The sequence below is a fragment of the Podarcis muralis genome, chromosome 7 (assembly GCF_964188315.1).
Source record: "Podarcis muralis chromosome 7, rPodMur119.hap1.1, whole genome shotgun sequence".
NCBI lineage: Eukaryota > Metazoa > Chordata > Lepidosauria > Squamata > Lacertidae > Podarcis > Podarcis muralis.
In genome coordinates, this window is record NC_135661.1 from 51009553 (window position 1) to 51033163 (window position 23611).

The following is a 23611-nucleotide window of genomic DNA, read 5'->3' on the forward strand; positions in this document are numbered from 1 at the left end:
GGCTGCAAAATAAGGGACATTCTGTCACCTCTGGACCCCTTTCCAGATTAGTTTACGCCTCTGCTGTTGGTATCACTATTTTTGGCCAAGGGCAGAAGGGTGGTCATTAAAGAGGGGTTTAAATCTCTCAGACGTTGCACTGTTCTTCTAAAGTCATTACCTAGGGAGACTGTTAATTTGGCTTTGTTGTGGAGGGGGGAAATGCCAGGATGAGTCATTATAGTGTTATTAATCTCCGAACCTCCAAGGCAGGCTCTTTCATTCTCATTTCCTAGCTCAAATGCTACTTTTTCTTTTCTCAAAAGTGGATTGGTGGTTTTATAAGAAGTATTGCATATGGGCACCTTCAGGGCCGGCCCTACCATTAGGGAGAGTGAGACACTGCCTTGGGCAGCAAATGCTGGAAGGCAGCAGCAATTGTCCTTGGATGCAGTATTGAAATAAGATGTAATGGCTAGACTAGTCACCCTGTGCTTTGTAAAAATCAGAGAAGTGCAAGTTTTGAAGGATGGCTGTGTTTTACGTCACATATTATTTCAGAAAGGGCCAGTCAGGTAAGTTCATGTTTAAATGCACACTGAACAGAATTTCTCCATCACCTTTAATGGAGAATTACATGAGCAAGCTGGCACTGCACTCATAATACCTTGGGCTGATCCAGCAAACAAGAATGCACATGCATAGCCTTTTAAAGGAAGCTAGAATCCTGCTGGGATCAGGGTGCTCTTTGATTCTTTCTCTCCCTCAACTATGAATCTAGGAGCAGACATTCTATGAGGCTACAGTCAAAGGAGAGAAGGGAATCGGAATTCTTTCTGTCAACACATTTGATTGCAAAGCTCCATTTAGCTGCTTCATATCCTGAACTGCTTTCATTCAAGTGGACAGTAAAATAACTTAGTAACTTTAAGAATAAATGCCTGAGTTTGCTTGTTTTCCTCAGAGGAACATAGTGAACTAACTGCCTGATACTGAGTCAAACCTTTGGGTCCATCTAGCTCAGAATTGTCTACAATGACTGACAGTGTCTCTGGGTCAGAGGGCATTCCCATACCTACATGGAGGTACCAGGTATTGAATCTGGAACACTTTGCATGCAAAGCAAATGCTCTACCACACGAGTTATGGCAATGCAGTAATCTCCTTGCAGTCTCTTCCTCCCTTTTTTATTTTTTTGCCGTAACGTTTAGATTGCAAGTCCACAGGCAGGGACCATCTTGTTGGGAGGCTGCTTACATATGCACCTCTGAAAAAGAAGATAGCTATTTGCATATGCTGATGTATATTTGTATAGATGCAAACGTGGGAATAGTTACCTGAAGGAGCATCTCCACCCCCATTGTTCAGCCCGGACACTGAGGTCCAGCGCCGAGGGCCTTGTGGCGGTTCCCTCACTGTGAGAAGCAAAGCTACAGGGAACCAGGCAGAGGGCCTTCTCGGTAGTGGCGCCCCCCTGTGGAATGCCCTCCCATCAGATGTTAAAGAGAGAAACAACTACTTGACATTTAGAAGACATCTGAAGGCAGCCTTGTTTAGGGAAGTTTTTAATGTGTGACATTTTAATGTATTTTTAATCTTTGTTGGAAGCGCACAGAGTTGTTGGGGAGACCCAGCTAGATGGGTGGGGTACAAATAATAAATAATAACTTATTATTATTATTATTATTATTATTATTATTATTATTATTATTATTTAGAGAGAAATACACTCCATCCCACCAAAGAAGGAAGACTGTGACCTGGTGTGTCTGTTAGCTAGCTGCTGGTGGGCAACTTCAGGACCCTTCCTGATCTCCCTTCTTTTGGTTCTTTATCTTTAAGACAGATTTGGGGTAAACAGTCCTTCAACTACAGGACGCAGGTCATACTTGTGGGCATCCCATAGGCATCTGGTTGGCCGCTCTGAGAACAGGATACTGGACTGGGCCTTTGGCCAGATCCAGCTGCAGGGCTCGTCTTATGTTCCTTTGTAAAGTAGGACGACTATGCTGCCTGGTTTGTTCTTGATCTTATCTAAGCCACTCTGGAAGCCTTTTCAGCTGAAAAGAGGGATAAAAATACTTTATAAACAAACAAAAACTTCAGGAAGGCTTGCCTGGAACCTACGTCATCATCCTTTGGGCACCAAACTCCCCATGTCTGTTAAGGACTTTTAATCTGAAAAAGATTGGGTTTTAATGCTGCTTTTACCTGTCACTTTAACGAAAAAAATGCTATTGCTGTTGTCAGGGAACTGCCATCAGCTCAGAGGCGAGAGGTGGAAGGGCAGTTGTGATATAGGGAACCTTCCGAAAATCTTGCGAAGCAGTTTCTCCTCTGGTGAGGAGGGAAGCCCCACTTCCAGTGGAGAGGAAGGGGTGGGAGCAGGGGATGCTAGGGAGAGCCTCAACACCGAGCCTGAGCAAACCGGAGGGGAGGGAAGTACCCCTTTGCCAGCCCCCATGCTGCGCTGTAGGTTTAGGCACAGGGAAGGGAGGAGAAGATTGGGGGTCACGCGGCTGTTATGCTGGAGGAGGTATAAGGACTGCCCACTCCCAGCTTCTGCTAGCAAGTGAGCCAGACATGAACTTGCGACGCTCTTCACTGTAAATAGTTTGCACTAATAATAAAGCCTGGAAAAGACAGGTCGGAGTCTTGCCTGTTTGCTCTCGAGCAACCACACCACCACCTGACAGCTGTATTGTTCTTCTGCACAGCCCACTGTGCAGAACTTTACAAGCCACAAGGTTGATCTGATTCTCAGGGGTTGCAGAGGCTCACCTAGTGTCACAGCTATTCAGTAAGAGAAATATAAAGATGGCTCTTTTTAAACTCCCATTGACAATGAATGGTTCTTTGCAGTTAATTTAGCCTGGGTTGTGTCCATGGAAAGTAATGCTTTTGGAGGGATGAGGAGCAGGAATGTACCCTCAGGAATGCAGTTTAAACAGCAGCATCACCAAGATGTCCATTCAGGGTTAAAAGGGGTGGCAGTGCATAAAGGCAAGAACCACATCCATTGCTGTGCTTACTTATGTCTTGGCCCCACTATCCACTGGCATGTGGCCCCTGAAAGGTTCTCATTAAACAGAAGCTCTGGAAATTCCTGCTAATGGGTAGAACAAAACTTAGGGATAGCTCTGTTGGTAGAACATGAGACTCAGGGTCGTGGGTTCGAGCCCCACGCTGGGCAAAAAAATCCTGAAGTGCAGGGGGTTGGACTAGATGACCCTCATGGTCCCTTCCAGCTCCACAACTCTATTATTCTATTCAGTACTGTCTAATTTTACCCAGTTTACATCATCACGATGGGAAATGTTTCTGACACTTAACTAGGAACCATAGTTCTGGAGAGCCATTGTGGTGCAGTTGTGGGACTAGAACTGGCGAGGCCCGGGTTCAAATCCCTACCCAGTCATGAAACTCACTTGGTGACCTTCCTCCAGTGGCTTTTTCTCAGCCTAAACTACCTCACAGGGTTACTGTGAGAATAAAATGGGCCTGAAGAAGAACACCTGTAAACTACCTTGAGTTCCTTGGAAGAAAGATGTGGCATGAATGTAGTAACTGCTTAAATAGATGGAACTTGCATTTGCATTTATAATTTGTGACGATGCGCTTTCTTTTTTCCTCACCCCTTTATAATCAGGAGTCTTGAAGGCAAGAACGGGAAGCCTTGTCGTGTGGGGAATACGCTCGACGTCTTCTGGGCTCCCAAGCCCGGCAGAAATCAAATTGGGGAGGAGCGTAGTGTCTCTTTCTCTTTAACGGACTGTAGATAATCAGCAAGGTGCTCACAAGAGACCACACTCTGGAGAAAACCCAACCTGTCCCCAATTAGAGCATTTCACTGAGACTATTATTTTCTGAAATTATACACTGGGACTCAATCCTCCAAGGATCCAGAAAAAAATAGTAGCTCTGCAGCAGCCACTGCTTCTCCAGACAAACTATTACTGGTGGATGAGGGATGAGGGACAAATTCAATGGAGTTCGCATATAAAAGCCAATCTAACTAATTCACACTTTCTGAAACAACACAGGAACTGAAACACAAAAATCCTTTAAATTCAGGTCTCTGAATTTTGCAATACAATTCAAGGCATGTCATTAGGGTAAAATGTGGTACATAGAAGCACAAATATTAGTGAAATGAACAAACAAAATGCATATATTAGGGGTCATTGGTTGGGGGGGGGAGTATATTAGGCAAAACTACATGCAAATGTGTATATTAGGAGTAAGTAACACCAGAATGCTGATGGAGTTTCATGAGGACTTACTTTTCAAAAAAACTGATGAGGAAATTAGAACTGAATTTAAGATTGGAAAAATGAGAAACCAAGAGAAACTGCAACTGACAGATTTTCCCATCCCTACCGATGGTGAAAGTGGATCTTATAGTCTAGAGCTGGTGAACACAAAGATAGACCAAGGCTCTATTATCTTGTGGGCAGCCATGTGCTTTTAGGAAAGCCACAAGCATGACAGGGCATCAACAGCCCTCTGCCACATCAATCACTATCAACCATCCCTAACTTGCCTGAGTTTTGTCTATGTCACTTTTAAGGTCATCTAAGCTTGTGGCCAACACATTTTATGGCTATGAATTAATTGGACATTGTGTGAAGAAGTGATTTCTTTGATATGTGCAGAAGATGCTGTTAATAATTTTCATTTCAATAATACACCTAGTATTATGGGAGAAAAGGAACAAATTATCTCTATCCACTCTCTCAACACCATGTATGTGGATGTTCCTCCTTTATGACAGCAGACTAGTTTACATGGTTCTACCAACCTCATCAGTTTTCATGATTCTGTGCTTTTACGAGTTTTCCCCTTTTAGAATTGAGCCCTCTGTCTTTTGTTGTCAGACTGTGCAGAAGCTGAGACATTTGTAGGTGCAGGTAGAATTTCAGTCATCCTCCTTAAGACCACTTCCCACTTTGCATATGCTAACCTACCAACAGCATCAGGAGAAGCGATCTTTTCAGGGGGGGAATTAACCCCTGTTACGTGACAAAGCTAATTGGCAATAGAAACTCTACACTCCTGCCAACTTCATCTGTTGAAACCAGATCATTGGGTTGTCCACAACAATATAGGTTTTGGATTTTGAACGAGGAACAAACATAGAGTGCATACATGTTTTTGAACCTTCTCCTAACGGGGCTCCTGCGCTTATAACAGCTGCATGACAGATATACATTTTACTGGTGAAACTTTTTCTTATTTGAACCCCAACCACAACAATAACATTTTCAGAGCTCGTTACACCATCTGTTTGACCCAGGAATAATGAGATGATTTCTACACTGTTAACCCAGCAGCAAATGCAAGAGCAAATTTGGAAGGTTATGGCTCAAGTCAGCTATTCTTATTGCTGATTTTCCAATTTCCATTCTAAAGTGTCTTTGGACCTGCACAGGGAATCCAGGATTTTGTCTTAAACCTTGGATTACAAATTTAAAAGCAAGACCAGAAACTGGAGACAGAAATATATATTTATGATAACTTCTTCAGTTGTTGTTAGCTGATGGAGAATCTTTGCTGGAAAATGTGGACAACACATTGTGTTACATTGTCAATAATGTGTTACAATGCATTGTCCCCCTGAGGATGCATTCTCATTGACTATATGCTGGTCCACTGTGACATTGTAAATCTGATAATGGACTTTAGAATTGAAACATGCACCGAAAGTGATAACCAACCATTGGTGATGTCTGTAAATTTAAACTTTGATTTAGAAATAACTAATCATAACAACACAAATTGTTGTCAACATGAGCAAATGACCCATTAAAATGGTCCCTGGAAATGAGTGTAGCAGTGGGGCAAAAACTTACAGTTGATTTTACAAACCAGGTAATCTTTACTCTAAAGAACATTAATTCTTGTAGTGACATTCTGGAAGTATACAGTCATACCTCGGGTTAAAGTCGCTTCAGGTTGAACGTTTTCAGGTTGCGTCCCGCGGCGACCAGGAAGTAACGGAACAGGTTACTTCCAGGTTTCGCTGCTCACGCATGCACAGACACTCAGAATGACATCATGCGCATGCACAGATGCGGCAAATCGCGACCCGCGCAGATGCGGGTTGCATTCTGCTCATGATGTGAACGGGGCTCTGGAACAGATCCCGTTCGCATCCAGAGGTACCACTGTATAGTGAAATCTTCAAAACATTTGAAGAGCTTAACACTCCACCAAAAGTCAGGTCACTTAAAAACAGAACTAGTCCCTGGTTCGATGAATTTCTTCAATTTCAAAGAAAATTGCACCAAATTTTCAAACTAGAACCTTTCTACTTCAATGAAACAAGAAAACATCACCTTGTTCTGGCCGAAAAGAAATAAAAATATGCCACCCCAAAACGGTCCCAATTACCTGACTCCATCCAAAACAAAAATAACAAATCATTTTGGTTGATAGTATATGGAGGTCTGGAAGCTGGCAACCAATCAGTTGTCCCATTGAGGATTTTTTTTAATGTTCCGGACACAGTAGAACATATAATTTTCTACAGTCCATTCCACAACCAGCTACGCTGATGCATGCTATCCCATTTTCTGGGTAGTCTAACATCATGGCACAATGAAAATATCAGATTCTATCTGTCTGACATTAACCCAGAAGTAACTGCAAGGGTGGCTGAGTTTTTATCAATAGTATTTCTTAGAGTGGTGAATGGCAGTATTTAGCAGGAAGAAACTCCAGTGAAAATCCTTGTTATTGCATATTTTTACATGGCTGTTTATTTGTATATATTTTAAAATTTTATATATAGATGTGCTATGATGGCCTATATTTGTAATGCCTAATAAAGGTTTGGCGAAGTACGTACAATGCATTGTAACAATTGTCACAAAGTTCTTCCTAAGGTTTAGTTGCAATCTCCTTTCTTGTAATTTGAATCCACTGGTTTGGGTCCTACCCTCTGGAGGAGAAAACAAGCTAGCTCCATCTTTCATGTGACAGCCCTTTAGATATTTGAAGATGGCTATCATATATCCTCTCAGCCTCCTCTTTTCCTAATTCCTTCAACTGTTCCACATAAAGTTTTGTTTTATCATCTTGTCAATATCCTTCTCAAAATGAGATACCCCAAACCAGTAGTCCAGGAGTGGCCTGACCAAGGCAGAATAGAATTGTATTATTACTATTACTTCCTTTGATCCGAACTCTATACTTTCATTTAACAGAATGTCTCTGTTTCGTCTGGCTCCTAAGCAGGTGAATCTTAAATTCTGAAGGGGTCTATTTCACTCAGTATTGTCTACATACACTTACTGGCAGTGAGTCTCCAGCGTTTCAGATGGGAATCTTCCACAGCTCTACTCAGAGATGGTACCTGAGACCTTTTGCAGGCAAAGTGTTTGCTCTACCACTGAGCCAATGAGCCTCGGTCCAATATTTTATGTTTTTCTTCACGAGGAATGCAGTGAATCAAGGGAAAGCGACCAGCTGTTTATATTAATAGGTGCACTTCACCTCATTACTTTGCTGGACTGGACAAGGCTACGCACAAGCTGAATCCTACATAAGTAGCTCACATAAAAGGAGTATTATGTAGCATATCTATAAATATCCATTTTATTTTTAATTCATAACTCTGCCAGCTACTGGCTGCTGGCCCAGGAATGACGAACTCAATACCAGGCTCCCTTGCAACAATGTGAAGTGTGCCAACCACTGCTTCTTTGTAAATAAATACAATATGAAAACCAGCCTTGCATGCATCTATGTATGTATGTGTATGTGTGTACACACACACACACACACACAGAGAGAGAGAGAGAGAGAGAGAGAGAGAGAGAGAGAGACTTAGAATCATAGAACTATAAAGTTGGAAGGATTTGAGGGTCATTTAGTCCAACTCTCTGAAAGGCAAGGAGTAGATCATACAGGACAGATGACCATCCAACCTCTTACGAGAAAGGAGAGTCCACCACCTCTCATAGGAGTCTTTTCCAATGTTGAACAGCTCTTGCTGTCAGAACCAAAGACGTTAGTCAGTTTGCTTGCCTGAAAGCCTGCCCATCTGAAAACCTATCCTTATGTGTCACACATACACATCAGCGAGCAAGTTGGTCTCTCCTACCCAACACACAAGCTTTATAAAGGATATGGGAACACTTCAGGCAAGGAACTTTGCAAGTTGAAACTGTCAGGTGCAGTTACTATACCACATTAAATTCTTGCACATTTAAAGCATCTTCTAAGGACAACTTTGCCTGTTTGGGGTTTATTTTTTATCTCCACATAGTACTCCTTACATTCATCTATTTATAAAAGTATTTCTATATCACAATATCAAAAATGATCAGGGCAGTTCACAACAACATTATATATACAATAAAACACATTTAAAACAGTACAAAATATTCATTTAAAAAAAGGTTCAAAGATGTGTAAGGCTTCACTAACAGGGAAACATGGCTTTGCAGACAACTGATGGTGCCTTTCAGATGATGTTGGACTACAAATCCTAACATCCCTGCCCTTGGCCATGCTGGCAGGGGGTGACAGGAGTTGTAGTCCATCAACATCTGGAGGGCATCCCATTAGCTACCCAGATTTATTCCAAAAGAGTTGTCTGCAACTCCACATCACACACACACACATACAGTTCTCACAGTGCCCTATTATAAGACATTTCATTTTATTGCTGTGGATTCCCATTTCAGATACAATCATGAGCTGCAGCATCTCCAAATTATAACCTCACATGATGGCAGTATAGTGCGCCATAAATGCCAATATCTTGATTTAATGTGGTGATCCGGGGAGCATGATATTGCAAGCACCATAACGTAGCACAGCTCATGTATAAAACACCTTTACGATGGGATTTTATTAGCGTTGACATTAGAATTAGAAGCGAGAAACTGACGACGGGAAAAGAGCCTGCGAAAACTTAAGATTGCAAATGGGTTGAGAGAAAGGCAGCAGCCCCAAACCATGAAGTTTAAGGAGAAGAGCTGCAGCTCAGTGGTACAGAATCTGCTTTTCTGGCAGAAGGCCCCAGGTTGAATGCCCAGAACCTCCGGGTCAGGCTGAGAATGCCTCCTGCCTAAAAACCTTGGAAAGTTGCTGAAAGCCAGTGTGGACAATACTGAGCTGGCGGGACCAACAGTCCAATTTAGTTTAAGGTAAGTTTCCTATGTTGCAAAGTATGAACATGTTCTAAGTGTGAAGAACTCAGAGCTAGATTATAAGAAATCAACAAAAGACAAGAGCTTTCTTTGCAAAAGATGATAGGCTTTTTCATATTATCCAGTTTATAAATATATAGACCAAGCAGGTACCAACCAACCAACCAAGGAGAATAAGTAAGCAAGGTCAAGCAGTTATCAGTCTAGCAAAAGGCTAGTTTATAAAGGCTGTTTATAAGTCAAAACTGTTTCCTGCAGGCAGATGAAATTACAGTGGAACCCTAACCACGGGTGGTATTCAACTAAGTTTTAGTCAGAGCAGCCCTTTTGAAATTAATTACAAAGTTAGGTCCACTAATTCCAGTGGGTCTACTCTGAGTGAAATGGGCCGTGCTGTGTTAATATATGTCCATTCATCCTTTTCTTTTCTATTTAACTTTTTATCTTGTGGATAAACTAAGCATTATTAAAAAGTGTGTGACTTCAGAGCCCATCAAATACTTTTTTGCTGGTTGTCCACCGCCCCCAATCGAGTATCATCAGAGTTAAGTTCTTTTCCCACCAAACACAGGAGCATTAATGCACTCAGCTGTTTGTTTGCACCTCCTGCTGGGGTTGCACACATGATGTTTCAGGGTCGTGTTTTGACAGGTGTGCTGAGCAAATAGGACGGTTCTTTATGCCTCTGACCATCTGACTTGATATTTTTTGAAAGCAATTTGCAGGTAATCAGGCATTTCTCTAAGAGCTTTTATTTCCAAAAGGAAATGGACTGAGATCTGAAGCTCCTAACATATCAGTTAAAACCAAGGCCATGTGTATACTCCAGCAAAGAAATGCAGTATGTGGTACTGGCTGCAAGATTCAGCTTCCCTAGTCTCTACTTTCTTGCTTTCTTTTTCAAAGCAGCCTCCAAAAGTCTCAGGGGAAAGCTCTTCCCCGCCTTGCTCCCAAGAGATCCTTTTAATATGAGATACCAGGGACTGAACCTGGGACCTTCCACATGCAAATCATGCACTCACCCACGGAGCTATCATTCCTCTCCGCAGAAAAACTCGAGAAGCAATTATACTCCACCAAGGCTATCAATGGCTTCTAGTCAGGATGGCCATATGCTACCCTCAAGGTTCAAAGTAGCATGTCTCTAAATACCTACTGTTGGGGAGAATGAGTAGGACAGAGTTATTGTCTTGGCATCCTATTTGTGGGTTTCCTACAGACATCTGGTTGGCCACTGCAGGATAGAGGATGATGGAATAAATAGCTTGATCTAGCAGGGCTCTTTAAAAAATGTTAAGTCTCAACCAAATAATTAAAGTGCACTGAACAGTTGCCAACATCGCAGCCATTTTTATTGCAAATGTTTTGGATTTAAATAGTTTTCTTTATTTAGGTACCCAGAAGACATGAGACAACACACTCCTTTGGCCATCCGTATGTTGCCCAGTCCTCAGCTCTATCTATGGTTCTGAAGTTCTCATTTTTCGTCTTATCTCTTCTGCGTGTGCTTGGCTCCTGGCTCTGTTTTCTTGATACTGGCAGGAAAAACAAGGCGATAAATGAATAATAGATAAGTCATGTCACTACATTAAAAATGCAGCATGGGTTTATCACTCGAAAAGGAAATACATGGTTTTTTTGTAGAACACAAATTACATTTGCATTGGTTGGGGTGGGGACCACCACCAAAGCAGCCCACTAAGGTTATTATTATTATTATTATTCTGAAGACAGAGGTGCCTGGCGTGCTTTGGTCCATGGGGTCAGGAAGAGTCGGACACGACTAAACGACTAAACAACAACAAGGTTATTATTTAATTTGCATCATTAGCTACTCCATTTTTCAAAAGTGAACAGCAGCTCTTTCCACAGCTCCATATGCTTTCTGAGACTTCAAGGGAACACTCTGTGTACATTTTTAAACCATGAGGGCTAACAAACCTTGCCAAAGGATCTGAACGATTGCCCAGTATCCATTTTTGGAGCAAGGTGTGTGAGCAGGTTGTGGCAATGCAGGTTCTGTGGGATGGGTGTGGGTGGGTTAAACAAATTATCTAGATCCTCTCCAGCCTGGATTTTGGCACTGAGTGTGGTCCCCCAGGTGGATGATTTCTGATGGGAGACAGCTTAGGGGAATATGGGTTCAAACGCTTTTGTAAAATTCCAGCAGGACCCTTAAACTCAAGAGCAGGGGTTCTCAAACTTTTTCAGGCCATGCTTGGTTTCATAAACTCATCCCCAATGCCCCCTACCCAGCTCTACAAAAAGCATCATTCAGAAGAGCTGTTTGCATGACCTACTAAATATAACAACACCATAAAATTCAAAAGAGTAATAACTAATTGCACATTTATTCAAAACCAAATTAAAACTATTTAGTTCAATTAATTCAATGAAACTGTGGAACTTGATCCAGTGATGCCAACATTTCAAAGTCTGTTAGTCATTTACACCTCCAGCTATCCCCTTGCCTCATAGTACCCCCATAGATAATCCCACTGCCCTTCCTGGGATTGGTACAGCCCACCTTGGGAACCACTTGTCAAGAGGAAGGCACAAAACTGAAAGGGGTGTTTGGGAATATTTCAGTGGTCTGGCCTCATTGTCTGTGGCTTACCTCTTTCTTTAAGCATCGCCTCATTTCTTTGTCAAAATCATTGCAACGACCAAAATATCTCATGATGGAGTGCTGAGAAACAGGACCACAGTAATAATAAATTATACAAATAAATACACCAAGTCTTCTCATGTCATTTGTATATCACACAAAAACAGTATAACAGTTTTGAAGTAATATTTACAGGATAGGATTCATTATTAATGGTCAATGTACAAGTTCTTGGTTTGTGAATTGGTTTAAACAAAAGCAAAAGCGAAGGGGAAAGAGGATAGAACAGGGTTAACAGGTAACATTCAATATTGCACACCTAAACACCTGATCTGGCGCTCTTGTGGTTGTGCTTAGATTACGTAAATGTCATTTTTCCTCTTGTGTTATCAATGAAACATTATAAAGTGTTGGCAGACATGGGAAGAGTTCAAAGTGAAGATTATAATTTACGTTTAAATTAGTGGTAATGGTAATTCATAATCAGTCACACTGGATTTCCTTTCCAACTCCCCCTCCCCCCAAAAATCTGTAAAATGGAGGTTGTGGCACTTCTGACAACATGGGTCAAACCAAGACAAAGGCATTTGTTTCATGACTGTGTACGTTAATTAGCTGACCAAGGCTATGATGTCAGTGTTTTATTTTTTATTCATTGCACACATACCTTTCTGCCAAGGTAGTTTACAATTTAAAATATGAAAACAAATCCACAGTACAAAATATTCTCCAGTCTACTTCAGGACCTTAACTCCCTAACCCAGGCTTAACCCTGGGCCTGGCTTCCCAACTTCCAGTTGTCATCACCAACAGCTGTATGACACCATGCTTGTGTTTTTATATTTGTAAACCGCTTAGAAGCCTATTTTGGTATTACGTGGGATATAAGAGAATACTAATAGTAACAGCTACTTATTTTCTTTTCACCTCGTGATTGACACTCCCCCTGCCAACCATTGGAAAGGGAAAGGGCAGGAAGTGGGTGGGGGTGGAGCGTAGGCATTGTTCCTGGACACACATCCCAAGAGAGGCCTTGAGTAGTTGAGCCAGCAGTTGAAAGATTTCCCCCAACCCAAACCTAAAGACTCTCATCCATAGTTGCTGCACCCATAGAATACATAGGAAGCTGTCTGGTTCACACGTCAAACCACAGTATAGTGTGGAAGCGCAACATGCAGGCTCAAAGAGAGCATATTGCAGTCACTTTGCTGTTTGTTGGTCATTTGGCTGATGCACTAAGCTTAATGGGCTCGTGATTTAGCTCTCTCAGACAAACCATGTATTGTAAACATAGGACAAACCTTGGTTATGCTGCATAAACTATTAAATTTAGTTACCTCATGTCACAGAACCAGAGCAATGCTTCCTGCCCCCCTCTAAACAGGCTAGTGTCATTTTTACGTGTGCACACACACGTATTCACTGGATTGTTTGTTTGTTTGTTTGTTTGTTTGTTTGTTTGAACCACTTCCCCCTCCAATTTGGCTCAATCCTAACCACAACCAGTTCAGTGCTTCCTACAGCAGTAAGTCACAAAAGCCTTTAGGAGCCTAGGCACCAGTTCAGTACAGGACTGTATAACTGTTTCAAAATTATTAGCAGCTGCATTGAATTTGTATGCTGGTTTCCACCCCACTTCCTATACTTGCCTTGTATTAATCTCAATAAAAGCATGTTTCCAAAGTTCTAACATGAAACAATCAATGGACCATATAAGTTAACTAAGAAACAGGGGGAAGTTCTTTTGTAAGTAGTATTTAGAAAATAAAGAAATTTATTTTCGGGACCTGGACCACAAATGCAGATATTCTACTTCCTTCTGCAGGAAACTATTTTCAGCTAATTAACTCTTTATTGTTGCTTCTACATGCACAGCTAGAGAGCAGTTAGCAATTTTTAACGTGTCAGATACATCATCTGCATCTTTATACTGAGAGTAAAAGATCCTTCCTTCCTTCCTTGGCCGTGCTTCCATTTCTCTTCTTCCAGCAATCAAATATAGGTTTCAAGTAGGACTGATCATAAACCACATCTTGTTAACCTATAATTATATGTAACATTTCACCTAGCCTTTCTAAAACATGAAAGGATTAGAGCTGTTCATGAATATTAATTCCGAAAAAAGGCTCCCTTGCAGCCATGGCCAGGCAGGAATGTTACCGCAGATGAATTCTACCGAGCAACAAAAGGCAGCTCTTAATTACCCACCATGGCGTAATTAGGTGGTAGCGGTAGCAGCAAAGTTCTAATTGCTTGAAGAGAACAACTGCAGCCAAGGAGTCGGATGAGCGATACAAGGCCCATGGCTACAGGACACCCTTGCAAGCTGACTTCTCCATCATATTTGAGAATCGTAAGCACCTAGCAACTCCCTCCCACCCAAAACCTAACCCAGCAACTGCCTTATAGGCAAAATCTCTCAGCATTAATTTTGAAAAGGCTTGTGTGGCAAGCCCAGCACTTTGATTGCTCTTAATGCGCCAGCTGATAAACCCGTCTGTACGTACCTGCAGTAATATGGATGCTCCCGGATGTTACATTATATTGAGAAAGAAAAGGGTAAACAAAATTGTCGCTTGTGAAAATGGACAAACCTGCACAGCTGCTGAATCAGTTTAACCTGCTGAACTTTCTAAAGGCACCATCAGCAACACTGTGTGTGCCGCTGAGCCAAGGAGAGAGAGACAGAGAAAGAAAGAAAGAAAGAAAGAAAGAAAGAAAGAAAGAAAGAAAGAAAGAAAGAAAGAGCTGCTCTTTAGGATGTATTTAGCTATTTCATGGCCATACTGCCCAAAGGCCGTCTCCTCTATCTGTAGAGTTCTGGGATAAGCCCTTTCTATCAGGATACATTTCAGTGTGCTTTGGGTTTAGGCAGAAGTCCTACCTCTTTGTGGCACTCCTTGAGCAGACGGATAATAAGGTTGCATTCTTCGCTGTGCAGATGAGGAGACAGATCTGGGTGCATCGCAAATTAAGGAGAGCTCATGGGCAAAATCTGAAGTCTTCCACCTGTCAATATTGTGATACATTTTTATATCCAAGAGAATGCCAGATAGGGCATCTTGCCCTATGTATATTTCTTAGCGAAAAGATCAGAACCAAAGCATGATTATACAGTAAAGTACTATTTGCATTTGGCTCTTAATTTTTTGTAAAACCAGAGAATCTATAGTGAGCGATTAATTAATCAGTTTAATAACGATAATATTTTTCATTTATTAACTGCTTCCTACAAGATAGTTAGGGAAGCAGGTGGTGCTGTGGTCTAAACCACTGAGCCTAGGGCTTGCCGATCAGAAGGTCGGTGGTTTGAATCCCCGTGACAGGGTGAGCTCCCGTTGCTCGGTCCCTGCTCCTGCCAACCTAGCAGTTCGAAAGCACGCCAAAGTGCAAGTAAATAAATAGGTACCGCACCGGCGGGAAGGTAAACGGCGTTTCTGTGCACTGCTCTGGTTTCGCCAGAAGCGGCTTAGTCATGCTGGCCACATGACCCGGAAAAACTGACTTCGGACAAACGTTGGCTCCCTTGGCCAGTAAAGCGAGATGAGCGCCGCAACCCCAGAGTCGTTCATGACTGGACTTAACGGTCAGGGATCCTTTACCTTTACATGACAGTTTCTTTAAGCAACTTACATCATATAAAATACACAACTGCCTGTGCGTAATTTAAACCCAAATACATAGAATAAAACATAATAGAACAGAGATGTATTGAGGAGTTCATCCAACAACAAAAGTAAAACCTGACCCTACTTGTAGATGTACAATACGGATAGGCAATGTACAATGTACAATGACGATGACAACAACACAACAACCAGAACAACATAATTTAGTTCATGTTCTACAATGGGTTGGTGATTTTAGTTCAGCTCATCAACTGAGAGCAATTCCTCTTTTTCCTGTTTGCCCAATTAAAGGTTCTACATAGTGGAAAAACCTTACATACTCGCTTATCAACAGATAAAATGGGCCAGGAGCCAACAAATTAGGAAACTGGTTCTGTGAGCTCAAAGAGCAGCAAATTGGTTTTGAAACCATGGGGAGTTTCATATAGTTTATGATGTATCCCAGACACGTAGGGAATGGGGAGAGCATCAGCTGCCCAAGTAAATCAGTCCCATTGGGCTAGTTTAAGCCCCTTGTATGAACCCACAGCTGCAATCCTAATAGGCACATTTGAGCTTAAGTCCCACTGAACTGAGGGTAACTCATTCCTGAATGCTTGTGCAAAAGTCTGCACTGCAAGACTGGCTCTTTGGATTCTAGCCATAAATCACTGCAAATTTAGTTTTAAATAGAACGGGATCCTCTGAGCCCCACATCCATAATGATGAAGAGAATCAGTAGATTAGGCAAGGACTCCTTTTGAAGAAAGACTTTTTTTAAAAAAAATGGCAGAGAACACAGTTGTCTGATAAAGCACAATTTGTTCAAAATATGTTGAAATTCATACATCGGGTATCAATACATTTATCCCCAGTATCTGTTGGGCTTCTCTGTGTGTCCCTTGCCCGGTCCCAATGCAGCTTCTTTGGGGGTGACCTTTTGCTACTAGTTTCTGCTCTGCCACACCTCAGCTTCCATTAATCAATTTTTCAAAGCTGAAGCTCTATTTCCACCTCATCTCTGTTAACTATACAGGAATAGAGCAGCAGTAAATGTCTCAGCTTCTGGCTGCCTGGGTATGTGCACCACTAACCGTGCTTTCAACACGTATCCCCAGGCATCAAGGTGTGCAACTGCTTCAAAAAGTAATCAAGAAGTAAATCTTCCTGCAAGGCTTTCAAAGTTGACCTCAAGGGTCTAGCCATAAGCCCAGAGTATCAGAAATACCAAGCCTGAACAACCAAGTTTAATAAACCTGATCTATCGGGTGTTTTTGTGATTGTATAGTATATAGAGAAGGGAGCACGACCTCAGGATAATTTTCCTGTAGCCCATCTTGAAAGCTATTCAGCTTTGGCAAGTTAGAGGCAACCTACAAAATGAGATAAGGAAGGGCTGTCACACCCCTTTGAGCTTTTAGGGTGAGCGAGAAATCAGAAGCCAGCCGGCCAAGAAGACATATACCAAAGTGGTAAATGGAACAGATAAGAATGTAAAAACCTGAGAAGGTAAGAACAAAGGCCTGTTTAGGTTTCGCATCTTGCTTCTCACCCATGCCAGCGAGAAGGCCAAAGGCAAGGCACAAGCACAATGTGTGGGCCTCCACTTTAGACAAAGCCCCTTTTGGAGAGATTTTGAACAGACATGAAGGACGACTTCTATAAAGTAGCCCAAAGATAATTCGGTAGCTCCCGAAACTTCAGACCAATTTCAGAAGGTACAAGAACATAAGAAGAACTCTGCAGGATCAGGCCAGTGGCCTCTTCTCACAGCAGCCAACCAGAGGCCTGTGAGAAGCCCCTGAGGAGGACCTGAGCACAAGAGCCCTCTCCCCTCCTGAGGTTTCCAGCACCTGGTATTCAGAAGCATGCTGTTTCTGAGCAGGGGCAGAGCACAGCCATCAGGGTTAGTAGTCTTTGGAGCGGTTAAGAGCCGAAGAGCGTCTTATGTTTGAGGATGGGAAAGGAAAAAATATAGATAAACTGGAAATATAGATAATATAGATAAAACTATATTGATAATATAGATAAAACTATATAGATAAAACTATCACAGATAGAGTATCTATCACAAAGCATTGTTTTGTACTCATTTCTCTCTGGTGAGGGAGGGGGAAGAACCAAAGAGAACAAGAAAGAAAATAAGAGCCTGGCTAGTTCAGAACGTAAAAAGAAACCTCCTGGATCAGACCAAAAGGCCTGATCTAGCCCAGTTTCCTGTGTCCCGCAGTGACCAATCAGAAGCAATAGCATTCTTCCCTTATGAAGCCTAAGAACTGCTATTCAGACAAAGGCTTGACTGAATAGCGTGACTATGACTATAGCTACTTTTTAATATTATTATTTAAAGGGAGATTTTTAAACAACGCCTTCAAGCTTAACACAGTTTAAGAACTGGTATTAGTAATGTAGTTCCAACGCCTGCAATTTATCAAATACAACCATCAAAATTGTAATATTTACACACAGCAAACAAAATGCACTGGGCTTGGATGCATAAAATAAAGAAGAGAAATATTTGTAGTGGACAGTGCAACATAACATAAAGGACTTCCAGATCAAAACTTATAAAGCTACAACAACTGGATTTTGGCTCTGTTCCAATAGCTAACAAACTTTTTTTTTAAAAAAAAAGTCATTTGTTTAAGAAAGAAAAACTTAAGTTCATTTTCTTCTTTGGCAGGGAAAAATGGCTGAAGCACTTTTTACGTTGACAAAGCAAAATATAAGGTTTGTACATGATACATAAATACAAACCCCTGCTCACCTGTGAAGCTTATAGCATAGCCTTGGGCAAATCACTGTCTCCCAGGACAACTTACTTCATAGCATTGTTGTGAGGATATGTAAGTAATTTAAACATTGGAGAGCTGCTGCCAGTCAGTGTAGGGAAGAGCTTTCCCAACTGTTTGTCGTGACACGCTAGTGTGTCAGCTGCAATGTGTAGGTGTGTTGGGTGAACGCTCCCCGTGCTTCTCCCAGGGCTAGAAAGGGGTTGGTTTAGCCTCCCTTTTGCTAGTAAAATTGAATTACTGTATTGCAAAATTATGCATGTCTAAAAAGTGTGTCACCAACACGAAAAGTTTGGAAAGGTCTGGTGTAGGGAATACTGAGCTAAATGGATCAAATGTCTGCCTCCGTATAAGGCAGCTATTTCTAACCTTTGAAAGCCTGGAACAATATAAAAATTAGTACTTACCTGGGAAATCTGACTTGTGCACCTGCTGTTATCCGTCAATTCACAACTGTGGGGGGGAAACATGAATGGCATTTTTAAAAAATCAAAATTCTGTCTGCTGAACTTTGTTTTTAAAAGTTACTGCAGTTTGTGATTGTGTGTATATGCTTACTATTGCAAGGACAAGAAGTCAGAATTCAATTAAAAACCTACAAAATCAGAATGTTTAAAGAAAAATTGGACATTGATAAAAACAGGTCCCACTTTATAGAACTTGGACTTTGGTAAAACTATGTAAGTTTAAAATCAAATGGATATTTTCAGGAAACGCACAAGGCTTGAAGCCAGTAGAGGAAGGAAAGAAATAATGTTTGTTTGATTGTGTATACATGCATGTGCGTATGTATGTGTGAGAAAACTATTTGGTACTCCAACAACTGGATAATTTTTTATATATAATAGTTTTTGCAACACAATATTGGATACATAGAACATCAAGTTAACATTCCAGCATAGGTTTCTACATTCCCTGGGTGTCATCTTTCTGAAGCAATTATTTCTTGGAAAGATGCAATGGCGATTGGTGATTTTTTTATTGCTATTATTTATTAAATTTGTATACTGCCCTTCATCTGAAGATCACAGGGTAGTGAAAAGCAAGAAAAGCTTACTGTACTGTGTTATACTGCACTCACTGACAGGATAAAGGTGCAAAAGGCACACAGAGATGCAATTATTGACCATACCATTGTTAATTTGTTATAATATAAAGAGAGGCCATAGCTCACTGGTAGAGCACAAGCATTGCATGCAAAAGATCCCACACAACTTCGATAGCTGTCCCTGGCCAAGGCCCTAGTAGATAGTGTCAGGTGGTGCGGTGGCCTAAACCACTGAGCCTAGGGCTTGCCGATCGGAAGGTCAGAGGTTCGAATCCCTGCGACGGGGTGAGCTCCCGTTGCTCGGTCCCTGCTCCTGCCAACCTAGCAGTTCGAAAGCACGTCAAAGTGCAAGTAGATAAATAGGTACCGCACCGGTGGGAAGGTAAACGGTGTTTCTGTGCGCTGCTCTGGTTTTGCCAGAAGCAGCATAGTCATGATGGCCACATGACCCGGAAAAACTGTCTGCGGACAAACGTTAGCTCCCTCGGCCAGTAAAGCAAGATGACTGCCACAACCCCAGAGTCGTCCGCGACTGGACTTAACTGTCAGGGGTCCTTTACCTTTACCTTTTTAAGACTCGGGAGACCCAGTTTCAAATCCTCTCTTGGCCATAGAGTTAATTGGGTGACCCTGGGCCAGTCTCTCTCGCAGCCAAACATACTTCTCAGGATTGTTGTGAGGATAAAATTAAGCTGGAGACTCTGCGTATTGTCCTGAGCTGCTCAAGAGAAAGGCAAAATAAACTAGTAATGAAATAAATTTGGGAAAGGGGCCATAGCTCAGTGGTAGCATGTCTGCTTTGGATGAAAAACGTCTCAGGTTCAATCCCTGGCATCTTCAGGTAGGGCTGGGAGAAACTCCACATGGAACCCTAGACAGCCACTGCCAGTCAGTGTAGACAATACAGGTCTAGACGAATGAACAAGTTGATATGATATAAGGCAGCTTTCTGTCTGAGACCCCTGAGATCAACCAGGCCAGAACAGACAATACTGAGCTAGAAGATATTTAGCCTTTGACAAGTGAAGGGTTATAGCTCAGTGGTAGGGCATCTACATTGCAAGCAGACGTTTGCAGGTTCAGTCCCTGGCATCTCCTGGGAATGTGTCATGTCTGAAACCCTGGAGAGCCTCTGCCCAGTACTCTGAGCCACATGGACCACTGGCCTGACTCAGTATAAGGCAGCTTCCTATATTCAGATAATTAGTGGTGTATCAGAGCAAGTATTATTTGCATTGCATCTACACATGTGCAGTGGCTGCATCGCCCTCCCCTCATCATACAAAGCAAAGGGGGGGACAACAGCTGCATATACACACATATACACACACACAAAGCTTCGTCCCCAGATGTCTGTTTGCACTCTGCTACTGAGCTATTATGCCAGTGCCTTGCTCTAACCATTCTCTCTTTCCACAGTCAAATCATTCTGCACCACTGAGTTCGCAGAAGAAAATGAACAAGACTGTTCTGTCAAACTTCAAGAGATGATTTATTTATATTGATCACAAAGCAGCATTATCTCGGCTCAATACATTTAACCTCAGGATATTAAGGAGCCCCCACAGAAATGGCATTTCTCTTCTTCCTCAGGAGGGAGCGCTGTTCAATAAATAGTAGGCTGCCAGGGTTTTTTTTACTCTCTTACAGAATGAATGGAACAGCTTTATGTCCCCTAAGGAGACCTAACCGTCTACTCTCACTATATAGGTTTGACAAAATGGGCTAATAGTGAACTCCTTCTCCGAATCAGGTTCTTTAAGTGGCATAAGTGACACCACAAACACACACACACACACATACAGAGGAGATATCAGGCACCTTGGAGGAACCTCAGAGTTTGCAGAAATACAGAAACCCCTCAGACTTATATAACCCAAAAAAAATTTTTAAAAACTGCATGCCTCAGACAGTGACACGGGTATTACAGAAAATTTTGTATTGACAATTTTTCAGTCTTCATCAGAAAATTTTCTGTTGTCCTACAGGGTGATCTAATGTAGCATGCTTATTTTATTTGTATTTAGTTAACGAAGCTTTGAAACTGCCGAGATTGCATTGTATATATTCACAATTGCCATGCATTAATCATTACTAACGAAATTATGAAATGGAAAAACTTCCACAGGAAAAGGAAGTACTGGAAGAATTTGTACTCCATGTCACTGGTGTCAGCCTTACATAGTACCATATTGTGATATTTCACTGTGCAGCACAATTGTTACTTAGCCAGCAGTGTTACAGCTGCAGCCAAGCTTTCACCACAGAAACAAGAAAGGCAGATTAAAAATGGATAGTTAGATGTGAAAAATCTACACTTTAAAGATGGGAAGTGTGAAAAAAGCCTCTGAGGGATTGCAGAAAGCCTAACATGGCTTGGGTGAACAGGTTTTCATAGCAACTGTTTGCTAACTAGCAAGAGTTTTCATCATCTTTTTAAAGGAAGATGGGATCATTTCTCACTGAAAATGGCATAAATGTAGGAAAGCTTCCGCCAAGCCTGATTTAACTTCCAGTCCTGGCGTGATTAATATGCACCATTATATTTCTCTCTCTAAAAGCAGGCTGTGAGTTGGTTTCTATTTAAATGCACATAGAAGCTATTTACAACCCACAGGACAACAACAAAGTCTATATACGAATGACCACAAGGTGGTGCCATGGCCAAGAAAAGCAAGCATAACTATTAAGAGGCTTTTCTAGTAACCACCACTATAAAATTCATTCATTCAAAGAGTGCTTCTATTCCATTTGTAGAATTCAGCTGCCGGAAAGCTCGGAATGACCCAAATTTATACATAGGCTAGTTTTTGTTCAATATACAAGGTTTAGCCACACCATAAGCTACTTTAAGATCCCAACGTTTTTCACATAAACTACAGTTTCAGAAGCCAGTCATACTGTAGAATGTGGTGCACAAAGTGTTGTTGTTGTTGTTGATTTGATTTCTTAGCCATCCTTCACAATAAGGCCCCAGGGTGGATTATAGCAATATTACAAATTACAGTCAAGAGAACTGGGTGGGTCCTAAAAATACATAGCTCAGGCACTAAAGGCGAGGGTAAAGTAATGTATCTTCAACATACAATCGAAACTATATAGTGTAAGTGCAAGACACATCTCTGTGGTGAGCTAATTCCACAACTTAAGGGCTGGCACAGAGAATGCCCTCTCCCACCAAAGCCTGCTTATAGTATATAAAATCATAAAATAGTCAATAAAAGAACAATAGAAGGTAGAAGTACAAATCCAGCATAGCTACCCATTTCCCAACACAATATGACAAGGGAGGGGAGAGCTTTATTAGGACAACACTACAATGCAGTGAGCAAGCCTAGTTTGAGATTTTTTGCTGTTCCTAATATTGTTTTTAATCACAGTTTTAGTGAGCACATACTAGCATACGGACACATCATAAATCTAATCCATTTTCAAAGTATACAGAAAAATACATAAATGTAAGAATGAAAGGACTGAAAATACATCTTCGCACAGCATACAGTATTGTTTTTTTAAGACTGGGTTTTATAGAAGCACAGCACACAGTTAAAACTATGGAATTCACTCCCACAAGTAGTGACGACCATCAACATGGGTAGCAAATTCATGTTGAATAAGGCTACCTACGGCTGGGTTCCATCACCGCTGTCAAAGGATCTCCATTCAGATCCTGCTTCCAAGCTTCCCACAGGCATCTGGTTTGCCACTGAGAGAAAATGATGTTATGCTATATACAGGCCATTGGCCTGATCCAGCAGGCTCTTCTTATTCTCTTAAACAGCAAAAAATAAAAATAAAAATCCTGATTTGCTATTACAACTAAAGTACTGAAATTCCAGAAATATTACTACCTTATAGGCAGAGCAATCCAAACTCCCCATTCCGCTGGGCTGGAGGAAATATGAATGGCATAAATGTGTCCCTCCACTCCATTAATTTCAATGGATCTACGCTGAATATGAATTGGTCAGATACAACTCAACATATATTGCATAAATACATTACATAATTTCCCCATGATATAATACAATAGATATAAACGAGCAGTCAACAGAATTCAACATCCTTGCCATTCTTATTCTTCCTCCTCTCTCACATTTTCGCTCAAAGTCACACAAACACCCGCTTACTGAAGACCCCGCTTCACACCTACCTACCTAAGTTCTGCAAAACTCCCTGCACGCCTGGAACAGACGGAAATTCAAAGAAAGGGCAAAACCCGGATGTAAGCTTCGTTCAGACCCGGAAGTTGTTGTTTCTTGACCGCTTCCGTCACACGGAAACCCCGCCTCTTCTCCCGCTGCAGCTGATAGTACACATACCAACGCTGGCACAATCGGAACAGGAGACGAGGAACGCTAGGGGGCTTCTGTTGACTATCGCGCCTTCGAGCTCTGCGCAGCCGCCAGCGCGGC

At 41.7% G+C, this 23611-nt stretch overlaps 1 protein-coding gene across 3 annotated transcripts; it reads right to left on the reverse strand.

Annotated features, from left to right (window-relative positions):
• Positions 1-10470: 10470 nt before the first annotated feature.
• On the reverse strand, positions 10471-23481 carry CMC2 (C-X9-C motif containing 2). Of its 3 annotated transcripts, none has more exons than XM_028739615.2 (5): positions 23354-23481; positions 18556-18601; positions 14633-14757; positions 11758-11829; positions 10471-10675 (listed from the first exon to the last, which is right to left on the reverse strand). In XM_028739615.2, the coding sequence occupies exons 3-5, from the start codon at positions 14711-14713 to the stop codon at positions 10601-10603; spliced, it is 228 nt and encodes a 75-aa protein (XP_028595448.1). In that variant the 5' UTR covers positions 14714-14757; positions 18556-18601; positions 23354-23481; the 3' UTR covers positions 10471-10600. The 3 variants fall into 3 exon arrangements, with proteins under 3 accessions (XP_028595448.1, XP_028595449.1, XP_028595451.1); XM_028739616.2 differs by having other exon boundaries at positions 23350-23417; XM_028739618.2 differs by lacking the exon at positions 18556-18601 and having other exon boundaries at positions 23354-23466.
• Positions 23482-23611: the final 130 nt, after the last annotated feature.

Bases quoted from the DNA above. Each gene is read 5' to 3' on its own strand.
- CMC2 (XM_028739615.2), bottom strand. From the start codon at position 14,713: ATGCACCCAGATCTGTCTCCTCATCTGCACAGCGAAGAATGCAACCTT. The intron at 11,830-14,632 runs GTAGGACTTCTG...CCTGTTTCTCAG, and splicing joins TCAAGGAGTGCCACAAAGAG to CACTCCATCATGAGATATTT. The intron at 10,676-11,757 runs GTAAGCCACAGA...TTTTCCTGCCAG, and splicing joins GGCGATGCTTAAAGAAAGAG to TATCAAGAAAACAGAGCCAG.